This window comes from Vulpes lagopus, chromosome 7 (assembly GCF_018345385.1).
Source record: "Vulpes lagopus strain Blue_001 chromosome 7, ASM1834538v1, whole genome shotgun sequence".
NCBI lineage: Eukaryota > Metazoa > Chordata > Mammalia > Carnivora > Canidae > Vulpes > Vulpes lagopus.
In genome coordinates this window covers 4346626-4362741 of record NC_054830.1, presented here as the reverse complement: position 1 = coordinate 4362741, position 16116 = coordinate 4346626, and the positions used below count along the sequence as shown (strand labels likewise).

The 16116-nt window shown below is 54.6% G+C and overlaps 1 protein-coding gene across 2 annotated transcripts in view; it reads left to right on the top strand.

The window, feature by feature from the left end:
• Positions 1-1298: 1298 nt before the first annotated feature.
• MLLT1 (MLLT1 super elongation complex subunit) overlaps positions 1299-16116 on the top strand; it is a 67369-nt gene continuing 52551 nt past the window's right edge. For both annotated transcript variants that reach the window (XM_041762067.1, XM_041762066.1), the window contains exons 1-2: positions 1299-1511; positions 10477-10657. In XM_041762067.1, the coding sequence (XP_041618001.1) occupies positions 1500-1511; positions 10477-10657 (193 nt within the window). In that variant the 5' untranslated portion in view covers positions 1299-1499. The remainder of the gene's footprint in view (positions 1512-10476; positions 10658-16116) is intronic.

Here is a 16116-nt window from a genome sequence, read left to right as displayed (position 1 = left end):
GCCATGCCCCCAGAGTTTCTGATTCCATAAATCAAGGGAGACTAGAATTTGCATTTTGAATAATGTTCCCAAGTGACGCCAAACCTGCTGGTTCAAGGACCACTTAGAGCTACTACTGATCTACTTACATCCAGTTATGGGATTTTTTTTTTAATATTAAAAAAGTTGCAGCCACATTAAGATTGCTGCTTATTTTCTCAGCATGGTCTCCTTTTCTTTCCCCCAGCATGCCCAGCCCTACATCAAAAGGTACGGTGTTACTATGACAGCAGCTGGCCTTCTCCAGAATTGTACACGGACTTACTCATTCCAAAGTTACGGATTTTCTGGTGCTGTTCTTCAGCACGAAGTAGCGCCCTGATTACCTAAAGAATACTTGGCCGACACTTAAATGTGAAGTGGAGGCAAACGACCCCATGCAACCCTAAGAGAAAATTTAAAAATAACTGTACAAGGGTCTGCAAGTCGCCCTCGGAAGTCCTATTGTCTGAGAGACAGGTGGCTTGCAAGATCCTGGAAAGGATGGAGCGATAGGTCTCCATGTCACCTACACGAAGGTCACGAATTGTGAAATTCTGTGATCATGGGTAAAAGGAAGAAATGCCTTTTCCGAGGCCTTAGCATTACAAATCTCACGGATAAAACGAGACTCCCCCCATCATTTTAGCGTAGCAGATTTCAAGTGTGTGCCGCTCCGGTCAATCTGAACTATTGCTCTGCAAGGTACCGAGTGTCCCCATGTCGCAGATGTGCAAACTGAGACTCGCGGGTACGGGGGCTGGGGGAGAGAAGCGAGCGAGTCGACCAGGCTTCCCCGCTGCACACCCAGCGCTGGAGATTTACAGCTCCAGAGCCCCGAGCCCGGTGCGTGACTCGGTAGCCGCAGGCGGGGCCAGGAAACAAAAGCGTCCCCAGGGCTCCCGGCCCGAGAGCGCGGAGCTCGAGCCGCCACCTCAGCGGGACCCGGTCGCGCTCAGGCCCCCGCCCCCGCCCGCCCCCCGGGCCGGCTGCGGCCACGAGGCAGCGCCCCCTGCGGGCCGCAGTGCGCAGGCGCGGCAGCGCGCCCCGCCCCCGCCCCCCTCCACGTGCGGCGCACACCTCGCGCTCCCCTCCGCCGGGCTCGCCTCGCGCCTCCCTCCCTCCCTCCCACCGCCCCTCCGGCTCGGGCTTCCCATTGGCTGGGGGCTTCGTCCCTCCGACCGCAGCCCGGCAGGCCCCCGCCAGGCAGGAAGTCCCGCCCCGCGGGCGGCCGTCCGCGCCGCCGATTCGCCCAGGCGGCCGTCAGTCGGGGCGGCGGGCCAGAGTCGGCGGCGGGGGCCCGCGGTCGGTGCGCGACCCGGCCTGGCGGTGGTTTCCGGTTCCGCGGGGCTGGCGGGCGGGCGGGCAGCCGGGAGCGGCGGCGGCGGCGGCGCCTGACAGACAATGAGGGCGGCGGGGCGGCGCTGAGCGGCGGCGGCGGCGAGCGACGCGGGGCCCGGGGGCGGGGCGGGGCGCCAGCCATGGACAATCAGGTGAGGAGCGGCCGCGCCGCCCCAGCGCAGCCCGCCGCCCGCCCGGTCCCCTCCCTCCCTCCCGCGGCCCGCCCGCCGGGCCCTCCTCGGGCCCTCCTGGGTCCCGGCCTCCCCGCCTACGCCCGGCTCCCGCCCGCCGCGCTTTGTGCTCGCCCGCCGCTCCCCCGGCCTTCCTGCGGGGCGGGGGCGCCCCTCCCCCACCCGCGACCCCGGCCCGGCGGGGGCGCCGCGGGCTTCCCCGGGCCCCCGAGACGCGCGCCCCCGCCGCCGCCGCCGCCCCCGCCCCCGCCCCGGGGCGACCCCGTGGGGTCCCCCCTCCGGCCCCGCGCCCTCGGGGACGCTCCTCGGGCCCCCAGCCCCCCGGGCCCCCAGCCCAGCCCAGCGTCCCCGCAGGCTCCCCTGGGCGCTCCGGCCCGGCCCAGCGAGCCCCACCGCCGCCCCCGGGACCCCGCAGGCTCGTCACGTCTGGCCCGTGCCACCCTCCTTTGCAGCCAGGGCCTGTCTCCCTTGCGCCCGGGACCCCGCGCCCCCGAGTGCCCTCGCACTCCCGGCACCAGCGCCTGCCGCCGCCTCTTCCTCACCCCAATCCTGGGACCTCGGTGCAGCCTCCCGCTTGCTCAGACCTCGGCCCACCCGAAGCCTCCTCGTCCCCCATTCTCTCCCCCTCGCTCCTGCCACTGCCTGAGCCTGGGGGACCGTTTCCCCTGGAACTCGGGCTGGGGCCTGGGGTTTTCCCCGCAGGGGCCCAGGCCGGCTGGAGCCCAGCGCCTCATCCCCGCTGTGGACGCTGTGGACGCTGTGGACGTGGGCTTGCTTCCTCAGACACTTCTGACCCCCTCCCCCGGTTTCCAGCTGGTCAGCCCCCCGGCCCCTAGTGCCTAAGGGGCTCTCTTTCACCTTCAGACGTCTCGGGGTGATGGGGCGGGGGGGCATTTCGTGCTCCCACCTGGAGCCCCCAAGCCCTTCATACACCAGATGCCTCACTCCCCTCAGCTTGGGTCCTCGTTGCCCCTGCAAGCCTGATTCACATTTCCCCCCTCATTTTCCCTCTGAGTCCAGGTCTCGGTCTGCCTCTTCCACCCTCAGCTGGCTTCCCTCCACACACCTGCAGTTTCCCCAGCCCCCCCTGTACCTCTCTCCTTGCATTCAGGGTCTCCCACTTCCTCCCAGCATCCCCCAGCCTGACGCTTTGGCTTTCAGCCACCATCGTCTCCCCGAGCCCACCCCGTATCCCTTCCTTCCCCAGCATCTTAGAGCCTTGCTCCAGACCCAGGGTGGTTGCCCAGCCTCCGTAAACTCTCCCCATGGCCTCGTCCCCTCCATCTGGAAACCCGGAGTCCCCCCTTCACCAGCTCTGCACAGCCTCCTTTTCAGTACCCTCATTCTTCCCCTCTCAAGCCCAGAACTGTTGTGGCCCCCAATACGGGGTCATTATTTCTTCATCCTTGCCTACTGCCCCTGGCTTCCAAGGGCGCGAGGCCAGGAAAGGGCCGTGGTGTGGGGCAGTGGGGGTGGCAGCTGAAATCTGTAGTCAGCGAGGGCAGGTTGGGGCGTCCCTGGCTGCCGGCGCCACTGAGGCGGCTCTGTCTGCTAAGGAACTGAGTGACTGTGAGGTTTCAGGGGCGCGTGGGCAGGAGACCTCCCCTTGCCCATCCTGGTCACCTATGGTGGTGCAGGATCATTGCGGCCTTTCTCTTGAGAACTGGGGTAGAGTTTACAGCTGTTGAGTGGTGGATTTCTGTAGCGTGGTGTGAGTTCCCTTGAAGGGACAGAGCTCGTTGCCTCCAGCCTGTACTGAGTTAAGAAAACAATATACCTTCAGCGTCCACTCTCATTGAAGCCCCTCTCCCCGCTGCGGGAAAGTCTTGTTGGGTATCACGCAGGCATAGGATGTGGCTCCTTCCTGTCGCCCACCTGCCAGTCCACTGAGGAGGTATCGTAGGCCCCCTATGATTTGCTGGGCCCTGGCTGTCGGAGTGCTTGTCATTTATGTCAGTGGAATGGTGGGGGTAGGTGGCATTGTTGGCTGTGACCAAGGGAGAGAAGAGTCTTGCTTGAGTGGACTGGTGGTGATGACACTCGGGCTGGGAGAGCGAGATCCCCACTGCCCCGTGTGCAGCCGCTAGCACCTGTGGCTGTTTAAATTCAGATGCACCGGAATGAAAAAATCAGTTTCTTAGTGGCACTAGCCACATTTTAAGTGCCCATTTACCACTACTGAGCTCTTGGCTGCCTTAATGGGCAGCTCAGAGAGACAACAGTTCCATCACGGCAGAAAGTTCCATGGGGCAGTGCTAGTCTAGATCCTTGCAGAAGTATTCGCAAGTGAAACGGATCCCAAAGGAAAGTATGTGGCATTCTGTGGTCTGATTCTCTATTGCTGGTCGCCTTTCTGCCAATCTGGGAGAGGCCTGGAAGCTCTATCCCTTCTTTACGGAGGTGACAGTCCCTGGGAAGACAGGAGAGAATGGTGTCCTGTACCCAAGTGGGTGAGTTGGCTGGGCGTGTTCCAGAATGACTTTGGTGCATGGAAAACACTTTGAATCCCCCAGAATCTTGGCTTTCCCTTTCTCCCCCGAAATGCCATAAACCTGTAAAATGTCTCAGCCTGATGGGAAACAACAGGACTTTCCCCTAAGGGCCCTTTGCCCCGCTTGCTTTGGAAGGCTTTGATTCTCTTTACCTTCCTGCTGTATTCTCTAGAACTTTCAGGCTCGGCTAAGAAGGGGGCCTGCATTTAGCTCTGGGCTCCCAACTTCTCAGCATTGAAATCCTTTCCACGTGACCAGGAAAAGTCTTTCTTGTTCCCTTTGCCCTGATTGTAACCCACCTATTTGATTCCCCCAACCCCCATCTCGTACTTTCAGATCATTGTCTGTGGGGTTTGTGTTTTGGGGGGTCATGGCTTGGAGGCATGGGTTGGTGTGGAAGGAATCGGCCTGAGTAAAGACTGAGCAGATGGTGAGAACATGGAGAAAGGAGGATGGGCACAGTGTCTCTGGGCAGAGCGATGGCCTAGGTGGTGTCAGCATCTGGGTGGTGCACAGAAGTGTTGGGCCTGTCCTCTGAGGTGAGCAGCTGTCCCACTGAATTGTGCCTTTGAAATGATACTTGCAGGTTCTCCCGAGTTCAAATGTGAGACCCATTGCTGTTGCCCATCCTCTGTTGCTCCAGAAGAGGAGGTTTGTTTCTGATAGTGATGACCCATTTTACAGATAGGGAAATGGAGGCTCAGGAGGGACCCGAGAGGAGTCAGGACCAAGTGGGATTTCTAGGAAACTGTGTCCTTTTTCCCAAACCTTGCGGAGAAGCTGACTCCAGGTTGACAGGATTCTCCCCCTCTCAGCTCTGAGACTAGCACTGGAAAGTTGACCCACCGAGTGGTTTGTCCTAAAGATAATCCATTGTAAAGTACTTGAGGTAGGAACTGGAATCCTGTTTACCTTTATGTCCATCACTGTTTCTTTCTTTCTTTCTTTTTAAGATTCCTTTATGTATTTTAGAGGGAGAGAATGGGTGTGAGTGAGTGAACTGGGGGAGGGGGCAGAGGGAGAGGGAGAATGTCCAGCAGACTCCTCTCTGAGCGCAGGGCCCTATCCCACGACCCTGAGATCATGACCTGAGCTGAAACCAAGACTCAGACGCTTCACAGAGTAAGGGACTGAGCCACCCAGGTGCCCCGTATCCATCGTAGTTTCTAACTCAACTCGGAGTTTTGCACTTGGCTCTGCCAACTGTTGGTTACATAAAAGTTACTAGGGACCGGTCACTTTGTAACCAGGCTCACCTGGCCTGCAGATGGATGCCTTTATTAGGGTTGTGCTCTTTCAGAAATCTCCCAGCACAGCTTCCCGGAGAACTTTGGTGATAGGCAGTACACCATCTCCCTGTCTGTGGGCATGTGTGCAAATACACGTATGTAATAGGAACCCTGTCCAGGCAGGCTGGTAAGGGTAGTATTCCTGGGAACCCGAAAACGGAGGATTGGGGGTGTCCTTGCATATCTTCCTGGTCTGCACACTTATCTTTTGAGTTTCCAAGGAGACATTCATTGAGCCCCCTCTTGTCCCTTTGTCATGAGCCTTAAGGGACGAGGCCAGATGAGGAGTGCAGGTGCTGGCCAGCAGCCCCCTCTGTGTCACTCTTCAGAAGACCAAGGCCTCATGCAGGGGTTGTGATAGGTCCCTTGGCTCTGTCCCCACCTCTGGGTGAGCAGTCTTCTGCTTGAGAGGATTGTCACTGAGGGATAACCATCGTGTTCCCATCTTTCTCAAGTTCTGATCCAGTGCCTGCTCTTGAGAGTTTCGAGCTGGGTCTGGGGGAAGAAAGTTCTGCAAAGACTGTCTTATTTGGTCGTGTGTTGCTGTCACTCTGTGGGGCCAGGACCGTCTCCCGTTTCTGTATGTGTGGACCATGTTGCCAGCAGCCCTGCCAGACACAGTGGCACTTGGCACGCCAGTCTAGGCCGATGAGGGGAAAAGGCTCTTCGGTGTTCTCTCCTCCTGGGAGGGGAGGGAATTTGTTGTATCTGAGGAAATTAGATACAGTAGCCAAACTCCAGGCATAATTATACCACTTGGTAAAGTATGAATTCCCAAGGGGAAATCAGGGCAATTCTTACAGATAAACTCATTGTTAAAGACCTGCCTTTGGGGGCCGAGGCCGAGGGTAGGGTTCATGGCGTGTGGGAAGAATCTGATGAGGACAGGCCTTTGAAGCAGTGGAGCTATTGGAAGGAGCCTTGCTCACTCTGCCAGGTATTGGCCATTTGAGTCCACATTTGGGGGGATCTCTCCTATTCAGTGAAGAAGGGCCTGGGAAGTGCCCTCCAGGGACCGTTTGCCTGGTTTGCAGGACTTAGGATTACCACCCTTGGGTTCCAGTTGATCTGGAGGAAGCAGTGCCCAGCTGAGGCCCTTAGGCCAAGCCTAACTGTCCCCCCTGCCCCCCCCTTTCCCCTCAGAGCCCTTGAGCTACTCACTCTACATCTGCAGGTCTTCCAGATGATTTCCCAGAAGTAAAATAGTTAACTCTTTCCAGGGCACGCCTGGAATGTTGCCCCTTTGTCCACAGCTTTTGTTGGGGGAGTGGGTGGCAAACTGGTTCCCAGGGTGCTGGGACATTGCACGTACTCAGGCCGGGTCCCCTGGGCTACTTCCAGCCACCTACCTGGAGTCTGCGCAGACCGCCTCCAAGCAGCAGGCGGGACAAGTGAGATGCGTTCCTTCCAAGACGGTTGAGAGCTTAACCCAACTGGCAGTTAACCTCTTTATAAAGCCACACACCCTTCCTGGAGCAAAAGTTAACTGGTTTACTTCAATTCTTTGGTTCTAACGCGTGGGGAAGGAGTCCAGGTGGAGGAAGGCAGGAGGGGGGCAGAACCCGTGAACGTGGAATTGGCTTAGTTGTGCTAATAAATTATCATGACTTGACAAGTCAGAGTAGCTGGCGAGGGCTCAGTTTCTTGCTGGCCTCGAGTTCAAGTAGCTTAAATGTCTTACCGAATCAGTGATTTCTTCTCTAAGTGGCTCAGAATCTGTGTGATTTCCCCCATCTTTATTTCTTGAAAGATTCATGCATTCGGGGGAGCATTCCTCTCCCCAGAGCAGCAGCGTCTGCTGTCGGTGGCCCCTCCGGGCTGGGGGGTGTCCAGGCTGAGTTGGCGCCAGCCCCCGGGGCATAGATGCTGCCCGGGCAGAGCTGTGGGCACGGTCTGCCAGCTGCCGAGATCACCCAGCGCCGCTTCCCAACCTTCCTGTTTACTTTGGCCTCTGGAGCGTTTTTTTGGCACTTCATTCTCTCCCTCTCCGACGGAACTGTGGTCTTCCATTCTTTCACAATAACTGCCCTGCCCCTTGTGTGCCCTGGGTAGGAGCCCCAGCTCATCAGAAATGCTGGGAAGGCAGCCCGAGTGGTAAATAGCAGACTCCAGGACACAGCGGCGAACTCCGAAGAACCAAAAGTCAGAGTCGTTTGCCGGTGTATGGTTGTGGTCAGACGCATTTAGTTCACCTGTAGCCCTCCCAGCAATCCAGGGAATGTCCCCTGATTTCTCAGTGTGAAGACAGGTGGGCGACCAAGGCAGAGTTTCTGTACCGCGTGTAAGGGCATCTGGGGATTGCAGTCCACTCGGGGGAACGAAAATACCGTTCAGGTTCATTTACGTTGAACGTGGCCCATATGCAATGCTCTGCAGGCGGGTGCTTGTGTTTGATTTGAGCATTACTTGTTTATCCAGATGTTTAGTCCCTCGTCTCTAGCTTCTGGTGTGGTGTTTCCCCGTGAGCAGCCCATCACCTGTCCCCGCTGCCCCTCCACGCCAGCACTCGGCATCAGCAGCGTCCCAGTGCCCTGGGTCTTGGGGTGAGCTTCCTTGTCTCTCCTCTATTCACTGTTTTTTTTTTCTTTTTAAGATTGTTAGCTTATCCCTCATGTCATCTCTATACCCAATGGGGGGCTCGAACTTGTGACTCTGAGATCACATGCCGCATGCTCTGCTGACTGAGCCAGCCAGGCGCCCCTCCATCCACTCTTAAGTCCTGCCAGTTCTCCCATTTCAGACTCGACTGAATCTCTTCTTCCAGCCACTCCCTCTGGTTGCCCCCGTGCAGTCTTGTTGTTTGTCCGTCTGTCCTTTTTCTGCCTTCAGCGTTAAACTGTATACAATGGCCGGGGAATTTTTGCCTCAGATACTGTTTCCTTGCATCCATCATCTGCTTACAATCGACTGTCACTTCTGCTGTGTGGAATCTAAATGCTCCGTCCTGATCCCCACCCATCCCTCTGGTGGCCACGGGTGCGCCGAATCCCTGCTCTTTTCCCTGTGGAGCCCCACAGCAGCTGCCATCCTCGGCTGGGGGATCGCCTACCCCGTGGCTCACAACTGCCCCCTCTGTGTGTAGAGCCTCCTGCCAGCTCTTCCGTATCCTGGGATCACCCTGTCCTTATCAGTGTCCTTGCTGGCCCTTCCCTCTTGGAAAGTACCACTTAGAATGTGCTGATCCAAGAGGGCTCTCTAGTTTAAACTCTCTGGTATTATTGACGCCTCGTGTATGGTGGTTCCAAGACAGAAGTAAAAGGAAGAGCTAGATGCGGTCCCTGCGGAGGCAGCAGTGAGCAGCCAAGGAGCAGCAGGGTGGGGATGAAGTGGGTGCTGTGGACTGGATTGTACCCAGACTCCAGTGGAGCTTCTGAGGCATGCCACCAGCTTGGGGATGGTTTGTGTGTGCGCGTGCGTGGGCGCATGTGCACCGCAGCACGTAAAACCTACATGTGGATGGCAGGACGCACTCTGACTTCAATACACTGAAAAAGTGAAAAAGGATGAGCATTTCAGGCTTGAGGAAACAGGTGGGAAATGCGGGGTGCGCTGAGGGTTTGGACTTTATTCTGAAGGAGTGGTGAGCCCCTGAAAGCCAGACCAGCAGAGCCATAGTTGGTGTCTGTCCTTCTTTCCTGGCAGTGCCTGAGGGTGAGGAGGAAGGGTGGACGCCCGTGGTGGGGTCTGCTCCCTGGGGGAGGAATCACAGAAGAGGCAGGAGGACACACAAGGTCAGCTGGGGAGAAAGGGGGTCCAAAGGACAGCAGGCGGTCTGGCGGGGGTGGCGGGGAGGGTGGCTCCTGGAGGGGGGGCTCTGTGGGGAAGTGTGGGCTGTGCTACCCAGCAACTTGCTCTTGGCTGCCTCAGCACTTAGGAACAAGTGTCCACTTGGCCTCCGCTTTCTTTGTAACATTCTTGCATTTGATACTAGGTGTCAGGCTGTATCTATGAGAAGCCTGGGGAGGATCTTACAGACCCGAGTGGATGTTGACAGTGGGTTCCCTGTCAGTGGTTTTGGCCCACCTAGGCGTTGTGAGTGCCTTGAAAGTTTTGTGGCTTTGTGTTCACTGGAGTAGAACTGGCACGAGCTATGTTCCATTTCAGGCACAGCGTCACGCACGTGTGTAATGAAGGGAGCCCGACTGCCGAGGCGGCGGGTCCACCTGGGACCTGTCCCCATGTGGCTTCTTCCTGGTGCCTCCGTTCTCACCATGAACCACCGTTCTGCTTTTAAAACTGAAAGCCAGTGTCTGTGTGGTCTCTGGTGACCCCGAGGGTCTCTGTTCTCCAGAAGCATTCCATGGGGCAGAGGAGCGAACACGCTTTAATCGAGGAGCTTGGGTGACTTGACCAGGGAGGGGAGATGGCAGAGGGGCTCAGGGAGCAGGCCCTCAGGGGACACACACTTGCCCTCGAATCCCGGCCCTGCTCCCTACCAGCTGACTGTGTGCGGCTTGGCAGCGCAATCCTGGGACCTTAGTTTCCTCATTTGTAAAATGAAGTAACTGCCCTCTGGGTCACACTGGGAGAGTTGTATTCAGAGAGCTCTTGGTGAGGATTCCAGCTCTGGACAAGGAGCCACCCCCAAGAGTCAGACGTCAGAGCAGAGCCAACAGATTGTGAGCAGGATGGTCTCCAGTAGTGACAGATGCTAAGGATATAACGATGCGACACAGAGTAACGGGAGTGGTGGTGGGTGCTTTCATATTGCATGGCCAGGGGTCTTCCCAGAGGAGGTGACATTCAAGCTGAGACCTCAGTGACAGGAAGGAGCCAACCCCGGAAAGGCCTAGGGAAAGAGCACCTGAGGCTGAGGGAACCACAGATGCCAAGGCCCTGAGATAGGAACGAGCAGGGCTTGTTGGAGGGACAGCGGGGAGATTGTCTGACTGGGATGGAGGATGAAGGGGAGGATGGGAGGAAGTGCAGGGCCTCCAGTGGGCAGGCTGGGGAGAGGGGGCCTGCCAAGCAGCTCACATGGAGCCTGGTCCACTAGAAGCTGTGGGTTGGGAATCCCATGGCTGTGTTGGTGGTGAGTCTTCATTTCCTGCGGTCAGCGTTGACCGTAGGTGATGGGGTGGGACATCTCACAGTCCCCTGCTCTGGGCTCCTCATTGACCTGTGCCTGCCTCTGTCTCCCTCCAGTGCACTGTCCAGGTCAAGTTAGAGCTGGGACACCGTGCCCAACTGCGCAAGAAGCCCACCACAGAGGGGTTCACCCACGACTGGATGGTGTTTGTCCGTGGCCCCGAGCAATGTGAAATCCAGCACTTCGTGGAGAAAGTGGTCTTCCGGCTGCATGACAGCTTCCCCAAGCCCAAGCGAGGTGAGTGCCCCCAGCCCGGCGGGACCGAGTGTTGTGACATAACGCATGTCTCATCATTCCTGGAAAGGCTTGTTTCCACCCCCTCCCCGGGACCAGCCGGGCTGCACTCTGAGCCGCTGGCTTGCACCCCTCTCCACGCTCGCAGGGAGGTATCCAGCCAGGATGCAGCCCTTCTCCGACGGTAACATAAAATGGTTCTCCTCCCTCCATTCTGCTTCTTCAGCCGAAGAGCTCATTGTAGGGAAAGCCCAAAGGAGTTGGTGACTGTGCCTTGTGTCATTGTTTAGACTTGGGCTCTGAGAGGCATCCAGAGAACATAGCCAGTGGCCCGTGGGTGGGAAGGGCCACTTACTCCCACCTGGTGAGTAATCAGGAGATTGCTTATTGGGCCGACATTTGATGAGAGATGCCGGTTTAAGAATTCGTGATATTTGGGTCGAAAAGCATGAAGGTTCTCATTTCCCTGCCGTCTTGTTTTCTGTGTCTTCCGTCCCTGCTCCATCCCTCAGACCACTGTCGGTTGAGCAGCACTAAGTGCCTCCTACCTATATCCCCGCACAGGTCTCCGTTACCTGTGGCCCAGTAGTCTGATGGGGCGGAGAGGTGTGGGGGGGATGGTCACAGAATCCTTCCTGGGGAATTGGGAATGAAGTTGGAGACCTTCCTGTTAGCTCTTTGGGGCCCGGGGCCGTGTCTGCTTTTCTTACCATTGAGTCTCCCAGGTGACCTGTGTCACCTCACAGGGGTCTAGTAAGTGGTTTCGTGGATGGATGTGTTGATAAAGGAGAGAAGGACTTTTTTTGCTGGAAAAGTGCTTCAGGGCGGGGAGAGAGGCTTCTGAGCTCTCCACCCCAAGTGCTGGGGGCCTTGGGGCCATGGGGATTGAGCAGGGGCTGGCGTGGATGGCCTCAGGCTGAAGCAGGAGCACAGCGTGGGATCCCCTGGGGGCCTGTGCCTGTGCCAGCAAGTGGCTTGTGGTCTGGTGGGGAAATGATGTCTGTTACACATGGAGAAAGTTCTGGTTCACAAGGGACAGCAACTGGAGATTCCTAGCTGTGTGGTAGTCATTTCTTTTTCTTCCGGTTTCTTCCATTAGCTCTCAGCTATTCCCTTCCCTTATTTCTTCTTCCTTGGGTCTTTACTTGGGCTCATTTTCCTTCCTTCCTTCCTTCCTTCCTTCCTTCCTTCCTTCCTTCCTTCCTGTCCTGGAGGAGAGCAGCTCTGATTTCTACAACAGCAGATGTCTGTAAAGCACTTTTAATAGTAATAATCCGCAGCCCTTACTGGGTGCTTCCTGCTAAGTTCTCCTGTGCGGGGTCCCTGTTTGTTCTCCCTCCAATGCCCTGACAGTGGAAGACAGGCTCCAGAGGGCCCACTGCACAGCCTGTGCTTTAAAGCAGGATCTGCACACTGGCCTGGGGGCTGGGGCACCCGGGATGCCCATTTGCTCAGAGGTATCCACCTGCTGGCAAGGCCGCCGTCCTGGGCGAGGCCTCTGTGCTGCCTTTGGCATGTTCCTCTCCAGTTCTTCACTGTCGCCCTTACCTATCTCCTCTCCTTCTCTCTGGGGTGGCCCCAGGGTGATGGTTCCATCCAGCTTTGTCCTCACCCCACCCTGCCTGGGCCGGTAGCCAAGTAGCCACCAGAAGTAACACACACAAATGGCAGTTTGTGTGTATCATGCAGTTGCTGTCTGCCACGCGCCATGTTTGTGACAGCCCTGGGGCCTCCCAGAATCCCTGCAAGGTAGATGTGTTCACTGAGGTTCAGAGAGGCCCCATAGCCGGCTGTGGTCACATGGAAGCAGCACACGCTGATTTCCAGGTACCTCAGACATGGGGTGGTGAGTGGGGGGCACTCTCTGAATGTGTCAGTTTGGGGGCAGAGGTGTGATCCATAGCTGAAGCATGCTGGTTGTGAAGTCTGGGAATGCGGACACCTGTATGCTGAGAGCAGCTGCCCCAAGTGTGCTGAATAGTGAACACTACCGTGTCGGTGACACACATCTTGCCAATTGTCAATGAGACATGGATTGGGTTAAAGAGAGAGTGAATTTCATACAGGTCTCTCTTAAATTACACTTGATGTACTTAAAAAATGTTTTTTAAATCAAACATGTGCTCACAACAAACCCAGCAGGAGTGTGGAGAGCAGGAAGTTTCCCTTCCTGTCTCACACTGGCCCTGCTGCCCTGGGCTCTCAAGTCCTTTCTGGGTGTCTCCTTCCCCAACGTCTTTGAGTAGTGGAAGGAGATTTGCTACTTATTTCTTGATTTTCCAAATTAAAACCATGTTTTTAACTTCCAAGCCCTGTCCTAAGCCCTCCCTCTAGCGTCTCTTCTTTCGTTTTGTAGGTGAGTGACTTGTGTTCAGTGATTATCTTTGTGACTTTGAACAAGGAGGCAAACCTGCTGACCTCCTCCAGCGGGGGCTCCCGTCACCCTTTGAGGAAGACCTCTGGCTGCTGCTGGCTCTAACTCCCGGTTTCTTTGCTCAGCCACCCACATGCCACATGCTTCATGGCCTTTTTCTTTTCTTTCTTTTTTTTCCCTCTTTAGCCCCATCTTAACATATTATACATGTTACTCATCTTGTCCATCTTCCTTCCTCCCCCAAGTGAGAGATTTATGTCTTCCTATATGCAGTTTGCTGCTGTGACCCTGGTGTTGAAAGGATACAGTAGGTGCTTACTAAATATTTATTGAGTGAATGAATGGCTTTTCCAGCCTTGTCAACTTTTGTCCATGCTTTGTGACTTTCCACCTCAAAGAGAAGACCTAAACACCCCTGTCTTTCCTTGAACCTTACACCCCTCCTTTTGGGGGTTATACTTCTGCTCCCAGATTAGGGGTTAATTCTAGAAGTTGGAAACCAACTGTGCTGTTGATTCTGTTCCCTGTTGGGCTGGTCATGTTGCCAGCATTTCATTCACCCTCTGAGCTCCAGGCCACCCAAAGGAGAATACTCAAGGTCACGTCAAGGTCAAATGGGTCCTTTTAAATCCTTCTTGGTTAAAATTATTCCTATTTACTTTGCCTCACGTTGGGGCTATAACTTTAAGTAATTTGCTTCTCTCTTTTTTTTTCTCCTTGTGGTGTTCTTTTTTTTTTTTTTTTTCCTTGTGGTGTTCTTTGATGTCTGAAGAGCCTCACTGTTTTCAAATTCTCTCAATCATTTCCTTTATTTAGTGGAGTTTTGGAGTTTTTTTCTTCCCCCTCCTGGATATTTCTTTCTGGTTCTCTTTATCTTCCTTCTCTAATTAGGATTGACAGCTGTCAAAGCCACCTCTTTAGCCATTATCCTGGGACTTTATTGGTCTCCTGGGGGATTTATCTATTACCCTATGTTTTGGCTTATTGTTTTACTAGAGGAATTTCTAAAGTAATATCCCAAGAGACTAATTATTTAAGCAATTTCTGAAGAGAGACACATGGGAAATAAATTCTGACTTCTAGTACATTGGAGAGAGCCATTTATTTGGGTCTCTTACTTGACTGACAGTTCGGTTGGGTATAATATTTTAGTTTGAGACTTGCTATCACTGAGAACTTTAAAATACTGCTTCATTGTCTTCCAAGGAATCCAATGCTTCTGGGTTTTGATGGTACTGCAGATGACCTCTTTAGTTTGTTTACTTTTCTCTAGAAGCACTAGGATATTTTTTATAAGCATTGTCTCTGAGGTCTTTTTGTTGTTCTTAATGTTGCTGTTTGGTGTGCTTCATTTTTAACTCTGAAAAGTTTTCTTCCACTTCTTTGACAATTTCTTTCTATTTTTTCTTTTTTCTTTCTGGGATGCTTCTTACTTAGCCCCCCCCCCCCCCCCATGCTTAAATCTTTTCATTTGTAAAACAGAAGCAATTGTCTGTCTCAAGGTTGTCCTAAGGAATAATGCATTAATATGTATAAAGTGCTTAAGAACAGTGCCTGGCATACAGTTGGTGCTTTATAAATATTAGCTGTTGTTATTATTTGTTTAATTTGAATTGTTTCTTTACATCTTCTCCTTTAAAAATGTGTCTTTTTGGGATCCCTGGGTGGCACAGCGGTTTGGCGCCTGCCTTTGGCCCAGGGCGCGATCCTGGAGACCCGGGATCGAATCCCACGTCGGGCTCCCGGTGCATGGAGCCTGCTTCTCCCTCCGCCTGTGTCTCTGCCTCTCTCTCTCTCTCTGTGACTATCATAAATAAATAAAAATTAAAAAAAAAAATGTGTCTTTTTGCACTGTGTCCTGGGAGGTTTCCTCAACTTTACTTTCTAGTCTTTCTTTTGAGTTATAAAAGCACTTTTGTAAGTAGTCTGACATCCAAGAGCCTTTTCCTACTCTCTAACTGGCCTTTTTAAAATATTTTGTTTTTATTTGTTGGGCATATCTTGGATCTGAGGACATTGGCTCTAGCTTGTTGTTTTTTTTCCCTAAGTTCTCATGTGTTCTCCTGTTTCTTTGGGCTCTTTCCTACAGGTGGGAACCCTCACTGAGAGCTCTTTGTAAGGCAGGGTAGGTTTTGTTGACCAGTGGGCTTCTGGTTTAGGGAGTGGACCCCCCAATTTCAAGATGAGGTCATCAGAAGGAAATGATCTGTGATGTGAGAGGATCAGTGTGGCTGGATCTAGGACCCAAGGCCAGGCTGGCAAGAGAAGAGGCTGGTCATGACGAATCACCTTGCAACACCCTTGAGGGGCTTGAGATTGGTCCTGAAGGCAGTGGGGACCATTGGGGACATGGTCCGGTTCACAGTTTAGAATGATCATTACAGCTGCCTCTGCAGAAGATACCCAGGAGCGAGCCTGAGGCAGTGTAGCCAGTGAGGTGCTGGGTGGTAACACATTTGAGAGGCAGGGTGTCTAGGCTGGAGCAGAGGCGTAGGGTGTCGGGACGGTGGGTGCTTCCCAAAGTGTTTTGGAGGTAGATGTGATAGCACTTCCCAACAGGTGAGCTGGGAGAGGGAGGAGTCAAGGTGGCCTCGGATCCTTTGGAGGGGGTGGGCAGCCTGGGTCCTGAGCTCTGGGATGCTCAGAGATGCAGGTTTAAAAGGGGGGATAGGAGGTGGTTTGGGGTGCACAGCCTCCACAGGAGGATGTCTGAGGAGCAGAAGGACACTGCCTGGAATAGAGATTGGCTGCTGACCTCACCTGTGATAGTGTTCCTAGGCCACCTGGGTTTACTACCTGTTGACTCAGCTTGTTGTCCTGGAGGCAGGGCTGCTCCTTACTTCTACGTGAGCTGACCATCAGACTGAGGGTGGTGACATCCAGAGTAAGCCAAGCCTGTCCTTGTTCCTCTGTCCTCACTCTGGCACCTGACACTGCCAGATGTAGACAGTGCCAGAGTGGATGAATGGATGCAGTTACTGCTGTATTTGGTAGCAATAATAACTCACATATATTCCCTGATGTCAGGTAACAGTGTTCAGGGTGCTGGACAGAGGCAGCCAGGGACACCACTGGCCTCCAGGAGGTT